The 21,599-nt window shown below is 40.8% G+C and overlaps 1 protein-coding gene across 1 annotated transcript in view; it reads left to right on the forward strand.

Moving 5' to 3' along the window:
• Positions 1-1,821: 1,821 nt before the first annotated feature.
• mlphb (melanophilin b) overlaps positions 1,822-21,599 on the forward strand; it is a 41,870-nt gene continuing 22,092 nt past the window's right edge. Inside the window, exons 1-5 of the mRNA XM_084361797.1 lie at positions 1,822-1,854; positions 4,394-4,560; positions 13,055-13,276; positions 14,356-14,495; positions 21,328-21,383. Coding sequence (XP_084217923.1) covers positions 4,436-4,560; positions 13,055-13,276; positions 14,356-14,495; positions 21,328-21,383 — 543 coding nt within the window. The 5' untranslated portion in view covers positions 1,822-1,854; positions 4,394-4,435. The remainder of the gene's footprint in view (positions 1,855-4,393; positions 4,561-13,054; positions 13,277-14,355; positions 14,496-21,327; positions 21,384-21,599) is intronic.

Here is a 21,599-nt window from a genome sequence, read left to right on the forward strand (position 1 = left end):
GCCAGTAACCAAACGTAACATTAACGCTATTATTAAGAAAAGTAATGGCACATTATTATCTGAACACTTCAGCATGTATGAATTATACATGTAGCTTAATACATTTTGATTAATAAATGAGTTACCCAACCAATAGTTCATTAATAAATTAAATTTCAGTAAAACGTAAAACACTGAACTGTGGAGTTCTCACAGAGCAACTGTGTGTTTACCTCCGGTGAAGCCTTTAATGTATTTCCTTCCTCATAAAACAAGACAATTGTTTTAATATTTTGAGTTGTTCACTGTTAACATCCATGTTTACATGCCAGCAGGTTTCTTTGTCTCTGCCTTTGTTGGCTTTGCTACGTCTCTTTGCACTCTGTTGCCAAACAATGGATAGAAACTGTCACGCTCACGGACGTCCACCTGCAGACTTGTGTACATTACAAACAAACTGGACTCCCACTTGTGAAAACATTGCTCTATAGCACCCCCAGTGGTCAAACACTCAAAAGCATTCCTTTAATTTAGTTGAGCAGGATGTACGTACCTGATGAGAAGACGAGACTGTTATAATTTCTACATGTGGAGGTGAACTGGGGTGATTTATTTACAGTAACTCTGCCTCTAAAACAAACTTCTGCCTGAGCCAATCAGTCAACAATTAAATTAAAGTTTTTTAAAAAATGCCAAAGGCTGTTTCCAGTACACTGCCCTGAATAACACATACAAATCCGTTCACCAGAATGATATTAACTTGCAAAAAAAAAACTCATGGGTAAAAAAAACAACAAACTCCTCTGTGTGACTAACCCCTTCCAAAGATTATGTTTGTTTACTCCACGGGAAGATGACAGCGCCTGGTGGTTAAGGAAACAAGAAAATTGGATTGCTGGTCGGCTCAATTAAACCTCTTGGAAAACATAAAGCTAGCGTGGGAGGAAATGGGAGCAAATCCTTATGTTTATGAGAGGAGTATAAGATAAATACATTACCAAACAAAGATCTACGCATGTCAGCAGTTTGAACCGTCACATTTAATTGAATTGGTTCCCATTTGCCCTAATCAGTGTCTGAGTGTACGTTTCCTGTCACAATCACTGGGGAGTTTTCTTTGCGATCATCATCCTGACTTGTTCCAACTCTGCTTTCACATCATGTCAGTGTGATTGTCTTCAGCGTGTAAATGTTTGGCTTCATTAAAGGAACCTGGATCCTCTCTGGGAAGGAAAACTGACCAACCCACTGTGCAAATAACACGCTTACAAACTATATTCTCCCTTTTAGTATCCTTAAACCAACACTGCATCAATTATTGACAGACAGGGATTCAAAAGAACAATTAAAAAAGCTTTGGGATCACTCTGCTGCTTCTGTCACATTACATCCATCTCCTGACGTTATTCCGGATATGCAGCATCTCAAGCTTTTCTTAATAAACAGATCTCTGAGGTCATGCATCACTGCCCTCTCCTTTAACATCGGACTCATGACATGTGACTGTGGATTACAGCCCAACTGGCCTCTACATAACCTCATGATCACTGCACACTTGAATACTGTCCAAAGCAATTAAATACCAAAAATGATTGCTTACCAAACCAATTAATAAGGCGTGTCCAGACATAAACACAAACCTATAGCAGTTACGACATATTTAATGCCTCTGTCGATGGGACGAGGGGCCGAGGCACGTGTAGTCAGACCCTTTGAAGTGAAGTTAAGGGAAGGCGGAGAGGAGGCTGCCTGACTTCCTCCTGGTTAACTAGACATGTGATTAGCATTGCTGTCTGCTCCTTTGGTTTGCCCTGCAGTCAGCCTGATCTGCCTCCAGAGGAAATACAGCCTGAGGGTGACTCTGCCAACACCAAGGTAAGTCACATTAACGTACATTAATCTACTCATGATGTAAAGAGTAATGTATGATGTGTCTCTGAGATGTTTTTATCCTGTTTTTGCGTCTTTTTTGGGATGTTTTTGCTACTATAAATGTCTGCAGGCAACAGTAATGTGGCTGATTCTTACCAAACTGATGTCTGAAAGGGTTTTTGGTTTTTATTACAATTCTTGTATTTTAAAGCTTTTAGAGCAAATCCTAAAGAGCTTTTGACAACATCCCTCAATCTTCTGAAAGGTTTCCACCATAAAAAGTGCATCTTAAATGGTTGTAATTAGAAAAAAATGTATGCTTTATCTTTACTGTTATGTTCCTGGGAAAGCTTTTCAAGGCGTGTGTGTGTGTCCTGTTATCAGGCCAAACCTTCCTTTTGCAAACACAAGGAGTCTTTACAATGTGCACCTGTTGAGTTGTGTCCATCCACTGTGGATAAAACACAGAAAATCTCTGGTAGACGTCACATGATGAGGTTTTACTGGTTAAGGAATAAAGACTGAATATTGTAAAGAACATTTAAATTCAATTTTAAAGTATGATCTCCTAACGCAGAGATACAGAGTTGCTCCCACCCGCTAAGCAAATAGAGCTTTTGTTTGTTTACTGCTTCACTGTTTAAGTCTAATAATTAAACTCCGGGAAAGTTTTCACTATTATTATATATAGCTGTTCGAGTACAATGCTCTACCATTTAGATGCGACTCATTTTTTAAACTTGCATGCTTGTCTTTAGCATCAGTGCCCACTTCCAGACGCAGTAATTAGATTACAAGGTCAGTGGAAAACACAATTATGTGATGTTCCTGAGCATTCCTTTAGTCCTCCGTGATTATAAGAGTGTTTACATGCAATTCATTGCTGTTGGTTGTGTGTGTGAACGTTTATGTGTTGACCTCATCCTCGGAGAACAATTAATATAAAACTGGATTGTCTGAAATGTAGGGCAGGCTGCATTTTATATAAACTTGATTAAGACCCCTCAGCAACGTGACGGTTGAACTGTGCCAGACCTCATCACATCACAGGACTGATGCATGTGACGGAGATGTTTTTAGCACCAAATTTAGCTCCAGGTCACTGACCCTTGATCAAGACTATCATTCTGCTCTGCTGTTTACAGCCAACTGTACACTACCAGATGTATATAATATAAACATATATTACATGTTTTTATGGATGCCACCAGACTTTTGTAAGACCCGCTGTTCTGATTGGCTTGTGTCCATCATTGTTGTATGACGAAAGCCTCATCTGCTTAATGGTTCTGGTACTCCAAGCCCAATTACATCCATTATGTTCGTGGCCCCTGCTGGACAATAAGAGGGAGGGCGGGAGGTCAGTGGGTCTAAATTGGATTCACTTCTAAATCAGACCAAAAATGAGACAAGAATTAGCTAGCTAACTGTAGTTTACCAAGTAAACACGCCAGCCTCTTCGGCTGTGTAGTGTCTCTGGGCTACTTAGGTAGAGCTGACAGGCTGGGTGGTGGACCAGCGGCAGGGCAGCTCAGACTGACAAAGCCAACCAATTAGAGTCGTAGTAGGCAGGACAAGCAGGTAGGCTATCCAATAATATGATTTGGGCTCAATGAAATGATTGGTTGGGCTTATTTCAGGCACTGCGACAGCTACAGATACTGGATTTATTTTAGTGTTTCTGCTGCCTCTAAGTGGTCAAAAGAATCAGTCAATGCAGATTTTAAATCTTAAAAAAGTACTTTCAGTTCAAACTAGGCTGAAGTCCAAGCATAACTTAACCTTATGTTTACAGACAAAGATTCCTGTCACAGTCTGTCCCTGTCTTGACAAAGTCTGCCACAATGAGCTTGTAAGATTATTGTATATTCTAGCTGTTTATTATTTTAAAAAAGAGTGAAAGGTCAGAAATATGCAGGATGTCAAGACTCTCACATTCCATACATCATTGTAGCCCTCGTTAATGGCCACAAAATGACCCCCATGACTCTTCTGTGAATGTCAGAGCCCAACCCTCACCCTCCTTCTGTGCAAATATGCTCTCTAAAGCCAAAGATAATATGAGGCTTCAGCCGCCTGAGTCGGCCAATTAATAAGTGGAGCTCTTCCAAATGTATAATCCTTTATAGTGTGAGACTCTTTTTGAACAGCTTCTCCTGCTTCCTCGTGGTTGCATGTAGGTTTTTTTAGCAGGGCACAATTTCATTCTGCTGTCAGAAGAAACCTGCTCGATTGGATCTAATTCATTCTTTATGTCGCCACTGATGTGTGCCAACCTTTGTAATGCCATGTTAATCTGAACTGTGAACATGCGCTGACTTTCTGTAACCAACTGATTAACACGTTTTGAACTATTGTGGGCAGTGCAACACTAATTGATTACTTACAAAATGAATGCGATGACCTGCTTTTAAAATTGGCAGTTGTTTCACTGCAGCTGCGTGCATGTAATATCCTTCTCATGACTCTTGACACTGTTTGTGCTGACGTAACTGTGCCTCATTTGCAAGCATCTAATTGTATATTTGTTTTTATCGTGCAGCACCAGGCAGCTTGCCAGATCGCAGGCATCAGATTCGCAGTCATGCCTGTAACCATGACAGGCAAGAAGCTGGATCTCTCCAAGCTCACGGATGACGAGGCCAAGCACGTCTGGGCAGTCGTCCAGCGAGACTTTGACCTGAGGAAGAAGGAAGAGGACAGACTCGGGTGAGTTAAAACGTTGATTAAGTTAAAAAGATGATGTTTTATTGGATGCAGGTTTGGCTCGCTCACGAAAAAACACCGAACGACAACCCTCTGATGCGGCTTTAGGATGAATCTCGCTAAGCAATCGCTCACATGGCACACGTTTTACCAAACTGATGTTGTCCATTTTTTTTAATAATTCAAACTTTAACCAAATTATAGTAATCCAATAGTGTACTATTGAATTCACTTCATATTATACTCATAAATCATATCTCTTTTACGTCATATATTCAAGCTTTGTCTCGTGTGTAATGCAGGATTTCTTTGTATCTTTATAAATGTGTTTTGTATGAATCAGGGAGTTTGTTAATTTAGATTTTGTCCTCGCTGGCTGTTCCTTTCTGTGAATTCAGGATTATAAATCTGACATTATTATACGATTTTACATTATTTTTCATTAACTGTAGAGAGGCGGAGTCTCTCCCCCTCAGGTGAAAAATTTTAAATTATATTAGATGATCAGACTGTGAAAAATAGGTAATTAGAAAGCCTACACACCAAACAGTCACAGTGATGTTGTCTCATTTAACGCTCACAAAACCCATCCTGGTCCGTCCTGCATGTTGTCACCTTGCTGTGATGTAGAAATGTACTCCGGGGCCATGTGACATCACTGGTGGGTGTGGTTACAGGTCCAACAAAGCACACATAAGGCAGTGTGCATTACATTTCAAAGCAACACTGTGTAACTTCTGCAGAACAGCAGCCACTGTGGCCTTACAACGTGTTCCTACATTTCCCACAATGCAACTTAACCACCAAGTGACATCATTGGAAGCAATTTATCAGATTACACGCAGCTTCCCCTTTAGCCGCAGGAGGCTTTATAATACTTTTTTCACATATTCAGTAGTACGCTCTACGACACTGTCCTACATTTGTTTCCCATGCTGGTTCGCTGCTCTGGTATCATCATATTATCATGTCTGCAGACGACGCAGAACGATCACACATCGCTGCGAGCCAGTAATCACATATCCTGTCTGCAAAGCCTGTAATGCCGGATAATTAAATATCTGCTGGGTTTCTTTATTGAGAGAAGATGACTGATCCCGTTTGGTTTAAATTTAGTCAAACTGAGCAGAAATGAAATGCTGTGCGTCAGCAACAGACGATTCAGCCATTCGCTCCTAAATCACTGAGCTACTGCTCACATGTTTCCTTGGCAATAGTGACTGATGGATGGTTTAGATATCAGGCTGTGGGAGGAAGAGGTTTACAGGGAATTTCCCTCAATGCTTGGGTGTGGGACTACTTCTGAACAGCAGAAGTCCTCTAGGATAGAGAGGATAGTCCACAAACTTGCAATTGGTACATGGTGAAAAAAAAATAAGAGGCTCTGAGGCATAACCAAGGTGTAGCGCCACCAATCACCCATTATGTTTTGGCTGGAAATCCTGGAATACCTGGCCAAGTTTCTTGTGCATGAGTTTGATTAGACACATTTCTTATTTAGGAAGAGGTGCCACATAATGCATGATGTAGACTGAAATAATGAAGGCAAAAGTAGATGTACAAAGCAAAAATGTTGACCTCAAATGAGACAGTTTGCAGCCTGAGAACCTCGGTTGGGACACTGTGACTTTTCTTTGAATTGCTTCCTATTCTTATTCTTTTTATTTGTAATAATTTATAATGACATTTTGCATTTTTGTGTCTTTTGTCTCTCTCTTTCGACCCTCATCTTGACTTTACCACGACTTAGGCCCAATCCCTTGTCTAATTTTGTGCCCCCTCGCCGTCAGAACAGAGTTACAAGTGGTAGTGGTTGAAATCTCCGCCTGTGAAATGGGACAACCGTTCATGACACTCGTGCGACATTTCCAATGTGGTGATTTGCTTTGCATTACCGATGTCTCATGGAGATAGAAACACACAGACACTTGCGACTTCACACTATCAATCAAGTCAGAAGTCAAACATGATCAAGTTCCCCCGAGCATGTCCCATTTCATACACCAGCAGCCAACTCGCCGCTGGACTAAAATTTCAGGCACCATATGCAAAGAGGGGAAATGCAACATTTGAAATACATCAACATGTGGATACTGTCATGCACGAGTCAGCAATAACAATGTAACGTTTGTTAGATAAAAGGACCATCATGCATTGAAACGATATTTACCTCGGTCTTGCTTCTGTTCGGCCTGACTGTTTGTTTCCTGCTGTTGCTTTGTCTGTCAGAGCACTTTGTAGACTTTGTTTTTGGTTAAAGGTTAATGTTCTCATTATTATCTGGACACAGAGCTGCTACACGACAGGATATCAAGGGTGGATGATACTGCAGGAGCTGCTTTAAAGCCCTTTAGAGTATTTAAGCAGAGACATTTGTAAGTGATCAGATCGAATGATCCTCTGGAGCCCCTGAGGCGTCTGAGGAGGCAGTTAGTAATCCTTCTTACTTATTGTATTTCAAGTTGAAACAACACACCCACAGTCCTCCCAGGCAGTTGTTTCCACTGGAGGACTGCATGTTGATATGATAAATCTTTACTGTGACTAATATGGATTATTCTTCTAAGATTGCTATCTCAAACATATTGATTTCTGTTTATTAATACAGCATTACAATTTCCGGGAATCAAATGCATGATTATACTTCTCAGTGTTGCTTCTGGGCTGCAAATCTCATCTGACTCATCACTTTAAAAATACTTTCAAACAAATGTAATGCATTCAGAAGATTTCCTGTAGTTCCTGTAGACAAAGTGTGTTTGTGTATCTGCATGTGCATTTTACACTGATTTATTTTCATTACCACTGGAACCTTCTCCTCTCCAGCCTCCTTTTTCCAAGGAAGCAGTTTTTCAATATAAGATTCACCACTCCGGTTTCAGGCGGAGGAGTTGGTCTTTTCTCTGCAGGGATACATGTTGTTCTGTGTTTGTGTGTTTCCTTCACAAAAACAATTAGGACACTGCTGTCCTTTTTCAGTTCCAGCCCACTTAGGTTTCGTTTCCTGCCAACGTTCTTCTTCAGCTTTTTGTTTTCCAGTCAAATGAGCTGTTGTTTTCTTCCAGGGCCTCTGCCATCTATAAATAGATACGGATCTTCATGTGGTTTACATATAAAACTGTCACGCCTAAATCTTGTAAAACCACATATGTTGGATTATAAAATGAAATAGCTTATTTTGGCATCGATTTGGAGTTTGTTTTGCTTGACCGAGTCCACAAAAACAACAAAGACGTCATTGAGATTTCTCTTTTTTTGTCTAAATTTCCACCTACCAATACTTAGTGGTTGATTTTTATTTTAATGAGTATCACTGCAGAAGGGTTAACCTGAAGTGAAAAGACTTTCTAACTACTTCCTGTTGTGTGTGAAGCCTCATTAGAGAGAAAATAAGGAAAATTTGAGCTTTAAAGCTGCACTAATCAATGTTTTTATATTAACAATGCATCAAATAACTGTGTAATGTTAAAGAGGGGTGCACAAAGTGAAAACCCACATGTAATCGTTTCCTCATTACATTTATAAGGTGATAATGAACACGCACGTCATATATGGTTAGAAAGCTTAGATTCTTGTGATTCGACTCATGCAAACAGCTTCAAGATAAAACCACATCAGGCAGATACAATCAACACACAAACAAACAAACTAGCCGACAGAACTGTGTGCAAAGTTTTAGCGACTCACCAATGAAGCATCTGGGTGTTTCAGTGCAAAACACATTTATTCATTGCATACATGGTGAGAAACTGGGATCATGGATGCTTTTTCATGCTTTTATCTGTCAAAAAAATCCATTATTTGAAAGCAAAATGCAATTAAACCGCAATCCGGAGATACCAAGGATGGCCGCACTGTAGCCTACAACAGCCAACCAGTCTTTGCTCCATCCCTTCTCTCCTGAGCCACTTGCACACCAGCCACTGGGAGATTCAGGCATGTTGCCAGTGAAATTTTAATATCTGGGAAGTTTGATTTATGTTTATGCACTTTTTTTCTATTTTATATGCACAAAGTTAATGTAAATAAGGAAAAATAAACAACTACAATGAGTTTAATGCTCCTATAACTCAGAGAGAAGTTTTAGAAGAAGGTATTTTGAGGCCACAATATATTCTGGCGAGAGAGAAAAATATTTCAGTGTGTTAATATGTCAGTGTTGTGTTCACAACTTATTTCTACTGGCCCAAATGTAAAACAAAGAGAGCGAGAGAGTCAGAGAGAATTATTGATGCTTTGAATGCCCATTGCTTGAGCATATAAATGTGTAGCCTCCTGCACAGAGATGAAAATAACTTTGTCTTTAATTTTGAGACAGAAACCTAAATTAAGTTCAACTGCAGCAGATTTATAACTGCGAGTGATGTTTGTGTGTCAGGGCCGAATACGGACAGTTCACAGTCAGATGAGTCATGAAAAGCAGAAGAAGAGAGAAGGAAAATATCTTTCCATCTATAGTCAATGCACTTCCTCATTAATTGATCTCATCGTTTTATTTTAATAGGCTTTCTGAAAACTGTCTTAAGTAAAATGGAAACTTATCTTCTCTCTCTCTCAGTCTCTCTCTGGAAAGCATTATGTTTTAGTGTGTGTCTGTGTGTGTGTGTCTGTGTGTGTCTGTGCCAGAGTGTGTGTCAGTCTCTCTTTTTGTTTCTCTCTCATTCTCACTTTCAACAGCCCCGTGGAGTAAACCACATCTTGTCAGATGTTGAAACTGATTTAAGAGCGAGGTGAGTAGGAGAGATTATGATGTGAGGATGAAAGAGGCAGAGGACAGAACACCAGCTCAAACTGGGTTAAGACGTCCGAAAGAGGAAGTTAATTTAAACCGGGGAAGGTTTGATTTGTGTGGACGGACATGGCGAGAGGATCACCATGTATGGGAACACTCAGTTACTTTGGTCCTCATTGCTGTCTGTGTCTAAGTGAACGTCTGGCTGCCGCACCCGGATTCCTCAGCTCTGCCAGTTAAGCAAATACTCTGCAGTACCTGCTTTTAATCAGATACTGAGGAAAAAGGGAGGATTTTAAGGTCATGCATACTGTAAGTGTGTTAGCTGGTGAGAAAATGTACTTAATCACGTCATCCATCTGTAGTGTAAAGATCATTTTATGAGCTTTTTTTTCAGCAAGAATGAAGCAGAAAGAAAACGAGGTTCCCTGTGGAGTTTTCTTCTAAACAATTTTAAAAGTTATTTTTACATTATATGTATTGAATCCATTTCCTGCCATAGAAATGATTAGCAAAATAAATTTTCTTCAAGGTTTCAATCCGGTATTTTTATTTACTTCCATGTGTACTAGCTTTCAGTGGAATCTGGTGAAACCAGAATAAATGTATTATTTAGAGCCAGATGTAGACGCTCAGCTTTGCTTCCAGCCGTTTCCCCATAGAGCACCATTATAAACGGGACGTTTGTAGATCTGTTGACAGGACACCTCCAACTGCATCAAGATCAATCATGACTCTTTTTAGTGAATCAATAAATGCAGAGTGAAACTTTGCAGGTTCACAAAAATAGCAGTGGTAATAGTAAATACAATCATTTCACAAATTTCTGAATCATTAGTTACTCTTTTTATATACCTTCAAGTGAAGTGAATCATTACAGTGAGTATTTCCCCAGTACACACATTAAATACTAACTACTTAATCATTAGTTACTTTGTGTGTACCTTCAGGTAAAGTTAGACATCATACTGAGAGCTACTAAATAATTACTAATTACTTAATCATTAGTTACTGTTTTTGTGCACCTTTAAGTAAAGTGAGAGATCATACAGAGTAGTTACCGACTAGACTCATTACTTAATCATTAGTTACTGTTTTTGTGAAGTTATCTTGTTTAGTAGTTTACCATTAGAGTTTTAAAATACTAATTACTGAATCATTAGTTACTGTTTTTGTGTACCTTCAAGAAAAGCGAATCATAAAACTGAGTGGTTAACAATCAACTCATTAAATACTCATTACTTAATCATTAGTTACTGTTTTTGTGAACCGTCAAGTAAAGTAAGTTATCGTATTGCGTAGTTTATCATTAGACTTTTAAAATACTTAATACTTGATAATTAGTTGCTGTTTTTAGGTACCTTCAAGTAAAGTGAATCATAATACTGAGTAGTTAACCAATCAACTCATTAACTACTTATTACTTAATCATTAGTTACTGTTTTTGTACCTTCACGTTGGGTGAGACATCACACTGAGTAGTTACTCACTAGACTCATTAAAATTACTGAACCATTAGCTTTAAAGGTGTATCATGCCAGCGACTGACTGCAAAAGAGAAAAGCAATAACGACCCAATCAACAAAGATCTCAGCCTCATCTTGATCAATAACCTTAAAATAACCTTACAGAAGGCACCGCTGTCACTCAGACCATCAGTCCTCGTAAGCCGCTGCACTTGTCTTTGATATTTGAGCTTGCCGGTCGTGTCTCAGTGTTTGGAAGGCTTCGAGTTGCCTACAGCACACATCTTATTTAAATCATAGAAGGGCATCTTGTATACCAGATTTGTGGGATTTGGTGTTTCAGAGGAGGAAAGATTTAACAGATATTACTTTTAAATCACGTCGCTAATGTCCAGCAGCTGTTATCTGCTAAAGGTTATGGGATACTTTGGGAGTATCCCGTTTATCCTGAAGATCTGGGCTCTGATTTAAAAAAGCATGACCTGAAAAAAGCTTTAATAAACAAAAGAGCATCCTCTCATCCTCGCCCGGCTGATGTGCCAGACTCCACCCACGCTTTGTGACATTTGGGATTTGTTATCTGAATTTTTTTCCTTTTCCGCTACTGTCAGCATCTCGCAGCGCTGAGTGTGGATGTTACTTTTCCAACAATCAGCGCAAGTTTGTTGAAGAAAAACGGTCTGACTCAGAGCGGTGAAGTCATTCAGCCGACATGTCACACAGAGGAGATCAGAGATGTGTTTCTGGTGGTTATTGATCAACTGTCTGTAAGCTTGAAGTGTTGAATTTAACTCAGCATTTTTTCCTTATTTATAACCGTGGCACCAAATGTTTCCTGGAGAACTAATCCAGTTTTTTTCTGCCTTCCCTGACTTTTCCGTGAAACAAGGCTGTTATAATATTTACACAAAGTTGCCAAAATGAAGCCATGTGTTACCGTCGGTTTACTGACATCCATCCCGTCACTCATATCTGACTGCCAGCGCTCTGACTCATAACATCTCTGTATAATAAAATATTTGTTTTTTTAGCTGTAGAAACATAAAGCGAGTAAGAAATTATAAATGTAGCTTTACATGTATTCACCGACAGCTCGATAGTTTGACATTAAGGGGGAAAATGTGCTTATTTGCTTTAAGAGTGAGATGAGAAGTGTAGGACATGGTTAGCTTAGCTTAGCATAAATACTGCATGGAGCCAGGAGGAAACAGCTCGCCCGGCTCTGTCCAAAGGTCCAAACATACAGCAAACAGCAACTCTAAGGCCCAGTGCTGCTTATCAGATGATGCGAGCAGCATGTTGTACATTCAAAAAGGTTATTAAGCACTTGCAGCCATTTCTACTTTGCTGTGATATACAGGATATCAGTCATCAGCAGTCCTACAGTAATCAACCCTGCTTCAGTTTCACATACAGACCTCCGTAACAGTTTAACCTGCCGCACATACGAGATGGTGTTGGCACAAAGAAGCCACGTACAGAGTCTGATGTAATTTAAGTCTCCAGAAGCTCAAAGATCCCAAATTGGTTATTTACGACCTTTTTCTAAGATTAAATCTTCTCTGTAGCTGCTGAGATAAAAGTGTTTGCATGCAGCCCATCTGACGTGGGTGCAGATTTTGGGATGTCGGGACTTCTGGAGACTTGGATCGTGTTGGATGAGCTGTATGGAGACATTTTAATGTTTTTTCAGATGTTTCCCCATCCACTTCAGTTGTTTAGCAGAATGCTGCAACGCTGTTTTGCTGTGAAGCTCCAGAAATGTTGTGTAGACTAGAAACTTCACCTGACTTTCCATCAACATGGAGATGAGGAGATAATGACTGAATTTTTGTTTTTGAGTTAACTGTTCCTTTACTGTGGCTGCAAGTCACTCGCAGCATCAAAGTGTCCTATGTTGACTTTCTAACAGACCTTGTTGCACTCTTCATTGTGCCAACATCACTTCTTGTATCTATTCCTGAAACACATTAACTCTTTTTGTGGTGAGCAGGGTTTTGTTTCATCTTCATGTCATCGACGTTTTTCACTTTTCATCGTGTCGTCTGATTCTTTACTTCATACAGTATGTCTGGTAACGCTCTCTGGGGAGAAAGGGAGAAATGACAGGGACAAGTTTCGTAGCTTTTGCTAATGACATGATATCAAACATGAACGTTTTCATTTTTGTTATTTCACTTCTGTGAGCTGGTAGTTAGTCTGCCTCTCAGCCTTTGAGTACAGGTGACTATGGGGAATATTTATAGAGAAAACTGTCTTCTATAATAAACTCTCCTGTTTCCAACCTTGTCTTTTGCAGGGAGCTGAAGACAAAGATAGAAAAAGAAGACACCAAGAGAGAGCTGTTGGGAAACCAGAGCAGCCTGGCCGAGTCGCACTGTATTCGATGTCTGGAGCCCTTCAAGTTCCTGGTCAACACCAAGCGTCAGTGTCTGGACTGCCAGCTCTACATCTGCAAATCCTGCAGCCGCTACAACAAGAAGGAGCTGGGCTGGGTGTGTGATCCCTGTCGCATGGCCAGGTAGGAAATGACAAAATGTACAAAATGCAACCTGTAGTTATTTAAAGTGAGTCCAGCACCACCAAAAACATGTATGCTAGTTTAGTGGCTCACCGTGCATCACAGGAAGGCTTCCTTACTTCACTACATCTGCCCTCAATGTCAGGTCATGCCACATAATTCAGCTTCATGCAACCCTATTTGCACATCAGGCAACCACATGTGGGGGACGTGACCCCGAGGTTTGGGAGAGAATGGCCCAGATCGTTTCCTTTCTTGGTATACTGAATGTTAAACTGTGTGATGCAAACATATACTGTATTCTTCTTCATAAAGGAAGAAGAATAAACTGAAAATTAGTTATTTAGCCTGGTTTCCTCTTTGCCTTTTACTCCAGTTGTAGTTGATTAAAATAAAACTATGAAACAATCCTGTTTTGTAGTGTTTCCTCATTAATCATACGCTAAGGGTCCGAGGTACAGTCAAGGTTATATCAAGCTAAATACATTCGTGAGCTTTTTCAGCAGCTAGGGGACAAATAATTAGGTTTGGCAACTGAATCGAGGTCTGAATATTTGTATTAGTATTTCAGTTATGTGTTTCTGAAACATGCTCAGTTTTATAAAAACAAATGTCAGCTACAGAATCCCTTCAGCAAACTTCTCTGCTGCTCCTCATCTTCACCGGAGGGACTCCAGCTTCACGGAGCAGTTAGAGGTCCGGTGTCTCTCTCAGGCTTTGGCCGCACACGCAGCTTTGATGGACGTTTTGGCGGATGTCATTTCAACAGTCACAGCTCAGATCTCCTTTACTGCACGAGTTTTCTTCTTTTGTTAGCAGCAACAGAACTTGATACAAGCAGCTCGTTCCAGCTCCATATGTTACCATTATACTATTGTTTGCTCGGATGAGGCGGCGCAGTGAAAGGCCCTTTCACTGACCTCAGCCAATGTCTGGAAAATATCATGCTATGGATCTCATGTTGAAGCCTGCACTCAATTTTGTTTGTTCACCATAGCAGTCTGAGGCACATTCAGTCATCCTTTGTATTTCTTTACTTTCATCAGTACCTACTCTGTCTCCACCGTTTCCTTTGTCAGAGTCCTAAAGATCGGTACTTTGGAGTGGTACCACGAAAATGTTCGTGCACGCTTCAAGCGCTTCGGCAGCGCCAAGGTGATGCGATCGCTCTTCAAGAGGCTGAGCGGACATCACAGCTGCTCTCAGAGTGAGCTAGAAGGTGAGAAGTCCGACTTTTATAATCAAGACACAGTCGCCACAATAAAGTGTTGGCATTTCACGTTTCTGCAAATCACAAATATGTCCAAATTTGTGCATGTCGTACATATTATGTTAAGGTTTCTACGGAAGGTGTCATATTACGGTCACATTACATTTATAGCTGTTGACTTCATGTCAGGATGTGGAGGGGATGGTGCATTCATGACAGCTGGGCGAGAAGGCAATTGTGTGAAAGACCAACATTCGAAGTAGCGGTTAAATGTTTGTAACGTGAGCCAAAGAATATTTTTAATGAGACGTCGGACATTTGTTTAGCTGCGTTTGTTGCAACAAAACTGGAACTTCTTGACGAGACGTCGGGAACTTTTTACAGCTGTGTTTTAGGCAACAAAACCAATATTTTTTGAGAAGTTTATGAGATGTTTCCAGCTGATTTTATGCCAACATGATCATATTCTTATCCTACCCAACTGGTGTGTGTGCCTTAATCTAACCAGACCATAAACACAGCTTTGAAAACGGTCCCTAAAGAAATGTGAAGTTACAAAACAAAGAAACATCGTGTTTCAACTTATCTGTGGTTTGCAGAAACATACATTACCAACATTATTCTGTCAACTGGGTAGCAATATATCTCAGTGGGTGGGTTTCTGTACATGTCATAATTTATTCAATTGGTTTTTTGAAAGGCTTCAGAGGTTTCCCAACATAAATCTAGCTGTGAAAAGTGATTTTTAATACTTGCATCTGGAATGTTTTGGTTCTTTGATTCCCTTGTGAAAATCAGTATGTGGTAAGTAAACGATTAACGAGCCTTTATACTGTCAGTGTGGCCTTTCAGTAAAAGAGATTAACCCTGCGTCAGCTGACCGGAGCTGCTCCGTGGTCAACAGTCAGAAACTGTAGTTATTCTGCGCAGCTGCCAACGGGAACGTCTTCATGAATGTGAAGCGGTGCTAATCAAAGGTTACAAATGTGGCTGGATGTCAGGCCTCAGGTCAGGGTTGCTTTGAAGGGGCAACCTCAGCCAACACGCATCTGTTCCGCTCATTTCTGTACAAGCCCTCGGGAGGAGCTGCAGGTCAGGAGCTGAGCCTGCCAGAGTCGCAGAGCACCGCTAGAAGTCAGCTCGAGCTTACCGTAAGAAATCCTCAATAAATGAAAGGCTTCGAGGAGCTTCAACAGCTGCACACTGTACTGTAACTGCATGGAAAATGTGTATCAGCCTCTCAGATCGCACTCTGCCAACTGGAAATTGGTAAAACATCAGCATGAAGTTCAGCATCTGTGAATGGTGTCAGCTTAAAGTTCAAGTTCGAGAACTGGACTGTGTTTATTGACTCTAAGTGAAGACATCCTATATCAAACCTTTTTCAAGTGGCGGACCCTTTAACAACCTCGTTCTGCCCCTTTGATCATTTTGTTAGGAAGCTAATTGGCTGATTAATTTCAGTTACGTCTGTTGCTGAGCACGAAAAAACTCTGAGATTGAACACAGGCTGTTTAAGTAGGTGGGAATTTATGAGAACAGTGAAAAAAACTACTCACAACCTCTTACATTTAAAAAGATGCATTGTTTCTTTTTCTCAAACATTGTATATATAATGTTTCTTTTTTAATTGAGAAAACCAATGAGAGAAGCTCCCCAGAGCAGCTGACAGTGCTAACGTTAGCCCTTGAGGCTAACGTTAGCTAGCATACTAGCTTAAAATCTCACCTCCAGCTCTCACTAAGGAATAGAAAACCCATGTCGACCACGTCTCCCCACTCATCCAGACTTGTTAAACTTCTGCTTTTGTTTGTTTTTTCCCCACTGCAACACTTTGCAACAGCAAGTTGTTGCTCCACATAAATCTCTGTTTTATTTATGTCTGCTTCCCCTTGAGATCAAGTAAGAGGGATCATTGCTCAGTTTGGTCCGATAACCTAATCTGCAGTGTGACGATCCATTACTCTAAAATATCAGTGGGAGTGAGAGTGCTGAAGCCTGCTGCTGCACAAAGTGGTGTTCAAAACGTATTAATATTGAACGTGTCGCACGTCCAAATTGCACCGACACGGCACTTCCTTCAGTCCTCAGCAACAAATCTGCCAAGTGTGAAGTCGACCGAACCAAAACTTCCCGAGGTATGTGAAAACACAGTCAGACTTCCTCGCTTTGGAGTTAAAGTTAGGTGATTTCGATCCAAAACAAATGAAAACGAGTTTGCTCAATCAATTTTAAGGATGATCCTGTCCTCCCACATTTCCTTGCTGTCCATATGCAAACCTACATCCTTTGTCCGCAAGTCCAAGCAAGTAGCTTGGACATCCAGCTGAATGCTAATAACCAAATCTCAGTCGAATGGAAACCATGTGGGAGATCAGAACCATCATAAAAAACACCAAATCAAGGAGTGTTATTTGTATCAGAGAGGCCAGCACACTGGGACCATCTTTAACCGGGAGTATTGAAGCTGTTCTGGCAGCTCCTGACGGCCCGACTCCTCACTAAGACGCTTCTGTCTTTCTTTAATTTGCCTCCATCTGTCTCTGAGACCCTTCATTTTTGTGACACTGAGTCACAGGAATGGAGTTTCCTGTCTCTTTTTACAGATAGTAAGAAGTCGTCAGGAGGCTGCCAGATCTGTCACAGGGATTTAATCTCTTCCATCTTTCCTGTTTTTCCAGCTCTGGCTCCTCACAGCTGTCACAGACCAGCCTGAGCACAGCTCCGATGTCAGGATTTTTTGTCCTGAACTGACCAATGGACGTGTGGGACATTTACATAGCACTACTGTAGCTCTGGAGACATTATAACCAGAGATGCTAACGTGGTGAAAAGTCCTGTTTATGTTTACAGCTGCGTGTTTAAAGTCTGATGCAGTGAGGGCATGCGGCTTGATCAAAAACCTTTCCAGCACATCTTGCTTCTCCCCCAACATTGTCAATATCCTCTGGCCACACCCAGAGCATATCAAACAAGTGCCCTTGAAGCACATCAGCTCTCAGCATTATTATACACAGCAGGTCTCCAAGTGAGATCACAGCATCAGGAGATCAATGAATTATGAGGAGACAACTCCTGGTACTGCTTACGCTGAGTCACCCTGGAGGATTTTTGGGAAGGGGAAACAGAGCGAGGTGGTTGGCTGGCTGGCTTAACCCAGCGGGTCTTGTGATCATCCAGTCACATGTCTCCCGATCTGTGCCTGGAGTCCGGCTGAGAACCAGAAGCAGAGAGAGACAGAGAGAGACAGAGAGAGACAGAGAGAGACAGAGAGGAAGAGGGTGGGAGAGAAAAACTTCTGTTTGTCATGTATTTATGTGAAACCGGCGTGCACAGATGGAAGATGTAGTTATGAAACACACTCATAAATATGCATGTTAACAGATGCATTATGTTGAAAACCATCAACAACTCATCAGATACATGTGACCACCTGGATTGAATTCATCATGCACAACTGCACACACACACACACACACACACACACTCGTCTGCAGTCGTTTTTACTGTATGTTTTCTGCTGCTGTGGTCCGTCGGGCCCCCAAAGCTCGGAGGGTGTCATCCTATGCGTACAGCCGGGAGATGTAGCACTGATGCTTACAACAGAGTCTTTGTTCACATACGTTGCGTATAAAAAGGAGCTTAACTGAATTACTTGGCTGACTCCAGCTCCTCGTTTTAATGGTGCGACTGCTGCTTCAGATTATTATTTTTATGTGGAAAGTTAGGACCACCTGAATTATCCCAATTTGCTGAAACACTTCTTAAAGTTGCATAATGGCAAAATTGGAAACGTCGCGTCTTTAATTTCTATAGAAGATGAGAGTGAGAAGGTGATTTAATAAGTCGTCTCATCCAAATCTAAATGTCAGATATAAATCTTGAGGGAAGGTCAGATTTTAATCGAGTTATTCTTCTTTTCCTTTTGTGTAAAAGCTCTGTTGGCAGAAGTGGAATATAATATTCATAATCATGTTTTCATTAGTGTTTGATCACCTGAAACTTTCTTAGTACCTTAGTCCACCATGTTGCACCGCCATGTTTCTACAGTAGCCCAGAAAGGACAAACCAATCTCTGGTTATGGGAGGGGTATTCAGTTGGATGCAGTCTGCAACCTCACCGCTAGATGCCAGTAAATCCAACACACTGCTCCTTTAACAGTTTTGTGCTTTTATCCAGATCTTAATTCAAATAGCCTTAAAACAGGAGTTTGCGATCATGCTAGCAGCTCTTTGAGACTCTACTTATAGGACCGGGTGTGGTCTGAGCTGAATGCTAATGTGAGCACGCTAATAGTTTGACTTACAAGGTCGGTTTATTACGTCACGAGGGTTGCAAATCAAAATTGAGTCATTTTTAGCTACAACACAGAACAAGGAATGAATTATTATTACGATAATGGCAAGTTGCCCTAACACTAACCTGGTCGCTAATGGTACGAGCCTTAACAAGCTAGCAGCTCTTACCTTTTCTCCCATTCGCAAAACCAACATGAACAAGTGCCCGAAATAATTACTGAAGAGACTTCCGCCAACCAGAGCAGGTCATGTCTGCTATTAACTGTCTTACTTATTCACTTACACCACCTTGTTGGCTTGAAGGTTCTCGATGAGTAGTAGTCAGTGGATCATCAGTTGCTGGGATTGTTATCCATCCAATAAACTGAGATCACTCTGTTGACCGATCTCTCTAGCGTGGCTAAAAACAATTAAATCAAGCTGTCTAACGATTATTTGACGCAATATTATTATTTCATTTGATCAGTTTTGTTGTTACTCTCAGATGGAACTCATGAGAAGACTCATGACCTCATTATGTGACTGATCCTGGATAAAAACCCTGGTCAGACATTTTCTGTTACAGTTTGCTGCTTTAATCTGTTCACGTTAGACCAGTTGTGCACTAATTTTCAGACATGTTGAAGCCATTTCCAGCGCGTCTGTGTGGTCAAGGATGGATTAGAAAAAGCAGGCGGATTACAACTATCAACCCATAATTTGATTGCGAGTTTGTTTGGGTGTATCCATTAAAAAAAATGTAATAACCTGTTTTATTGTCGTGATAAAGAGCCCTTCATATTCATAATAAATATGTGTTTCACTAAATTACCACAAACAGCGGTCGAGTGGTTCAGCCCACAGATTTTTTTTCCCTCGGGGCCCCTCCGGAGCTTAATCCAGCCATGTGTGTGGTCTCCTTTAGATCCACTGTGGGTCCACATTAATGTTTAATAACTAGTATGATGCCTCGTTTACTTACAACAGAATTTAGTCAGAACATTCAGTGGATCGTGAACAGAAACAGTTATTTTAAGGTGAGTCTCAGTGTTAAATATTCATCATTAGATCATTACAAGGGTTCATTTAGACGTTGCAGTTTTGAAGGCCTCACACAACGGGAACAGTGGGTTTGGGAACAGACCAGAATGTCCTGGTTAAGCTGGTACAGTCAGGGCTCGCCTGGTTCTGATTCACATTGGCACATCAGGAGAAGAAGAACAGATCCAGGGAAGTTTTAGTCAGTGAGAGTCAGCAAGTCTTTAAAGAAGCAATTTGTAAGACATGGGCAGTATTTTAGTTTTAAACATAAAAAGAAACAACAGTCAAAGATGTCTATGAACTGTGTTGCAGAGACGTCTACTGAAGCTAACCAGTTAGCTCAGGCCCGTCCTGCCTCGTCATACCACTTTCGTACCACAAGAGGCGATGATCCCCCAACTCCCCGTAGTTTCAGCTGGCAGATATATGGCAGCTGTTCGTGTAATAAATGAACTCACAAAATGTGAAGTAATTAAAAACTTTTATTTCTATCCTCCATGTCCACAGGGGCAGCATTACACATGAGGCCACGCAGTGCTTCCCAGCTTTGCATGCCAACTCATGGGCCGCAGCTCCAGGACTTCAAACTGGACCAACACCGCAGTTCGATTGGAAACTTATTCTTATATTATGAAATCAGCTCAGTGAATTGTGTTTCTGAAGTCATAAAGTTGCAGAATCTTTCTTCCTTAACTTTTACTTTAGTTTTTAAAGCTTTTCCGGAGTTGCTCCACTGACAGAATTCAACTTTATACAGAAAAGGAGCTGGCAACTCGATGCCCCGTCTCTTGTAACACCACGCTCCACTACCAGAATGCATTGCATTGCATTGCACAGACAAAGAATGGGAGGCGTGAAAATTACAGATCCAATGGACTCGTGCCTTTGCAAAGCAGATAAATCCAACCGTACACCTTCTGGTGATGTGCTGTCCTCTATTATTTTTGGAGCTACCTTCAAATTCTGGCCATAATCTACAAATTACACCTTTAAAACAAAATATCTTAGTGGCATTTATTATTGTTATTATATTATTATTATAGTCGGTAGTTTCAATCGTTGTATAATGGTGTTTTTTCTGTAAGTGTTCACAGTTGTTTACTGTCGTGTGTGAGCCATGCTGTTGTTCTGCATTAGCTTTCAACTTTATCGCATTCTTGAACTTTTCTTCTCCCTGCAGCATTTTTTTGTTCCAAGTTCCAACTATTATGTAGAAATGCAACTGGCTCATAAACGCTCCCATAAAGAGGTGCTGAAATGCGCAAACACACAATGTTCTGTCTCATGCCTCCTCGCACTGTACTTCAGCTCAGCCGGATGGAGAGAAAGAAAGAAGTGTTTGATTTGCTGCAAGACGCACAAAGGTCACCGGGTCAGGAGTCGTCCCGCGGGTTTGAAAGACGTCTGGTTGACAAATGCATGCACATATAGAGGAATCCACATGACTTTATTTGTGGACTTTCCAGACATCAGCTGCTTTATCTGTCAGTATATTCACAAACATGTGTGCCTCCTTTCTCAGCAGATGGATATGAGGAGCACAGTATGGACGCCACAGACGCACAACACTACAAAGAGGTAACTTTTTTAATTAATTGTCTCTCGTGGCTGAAGAAGTCGTACATGTGGTTCTTTCTCTGTAACTGATCGTCTAATCTGTGTTTTCTTGTCATGAACATTAAATAAATCTGCGTCCTGCATCTCATTTTTTAGGTGCTAAAGTTTTAGTGAGTTTGCAGCGAGCAGAGCAACACTCCAGTGATATGCATCATAAACAAGAAGCAGATATCAATT

Source organism: Pagrus pagrus (assembly GCF_965226575.1).
Source record: "Pagrus pagrus genome assembly, chromosome: 9".
NCBI classification, from domain to species: Eukaryota; Metazoa; Chordata; class Actinopteri; order Spariformes; family Sparidae; genus Pagrus; species Pagrus pagrus.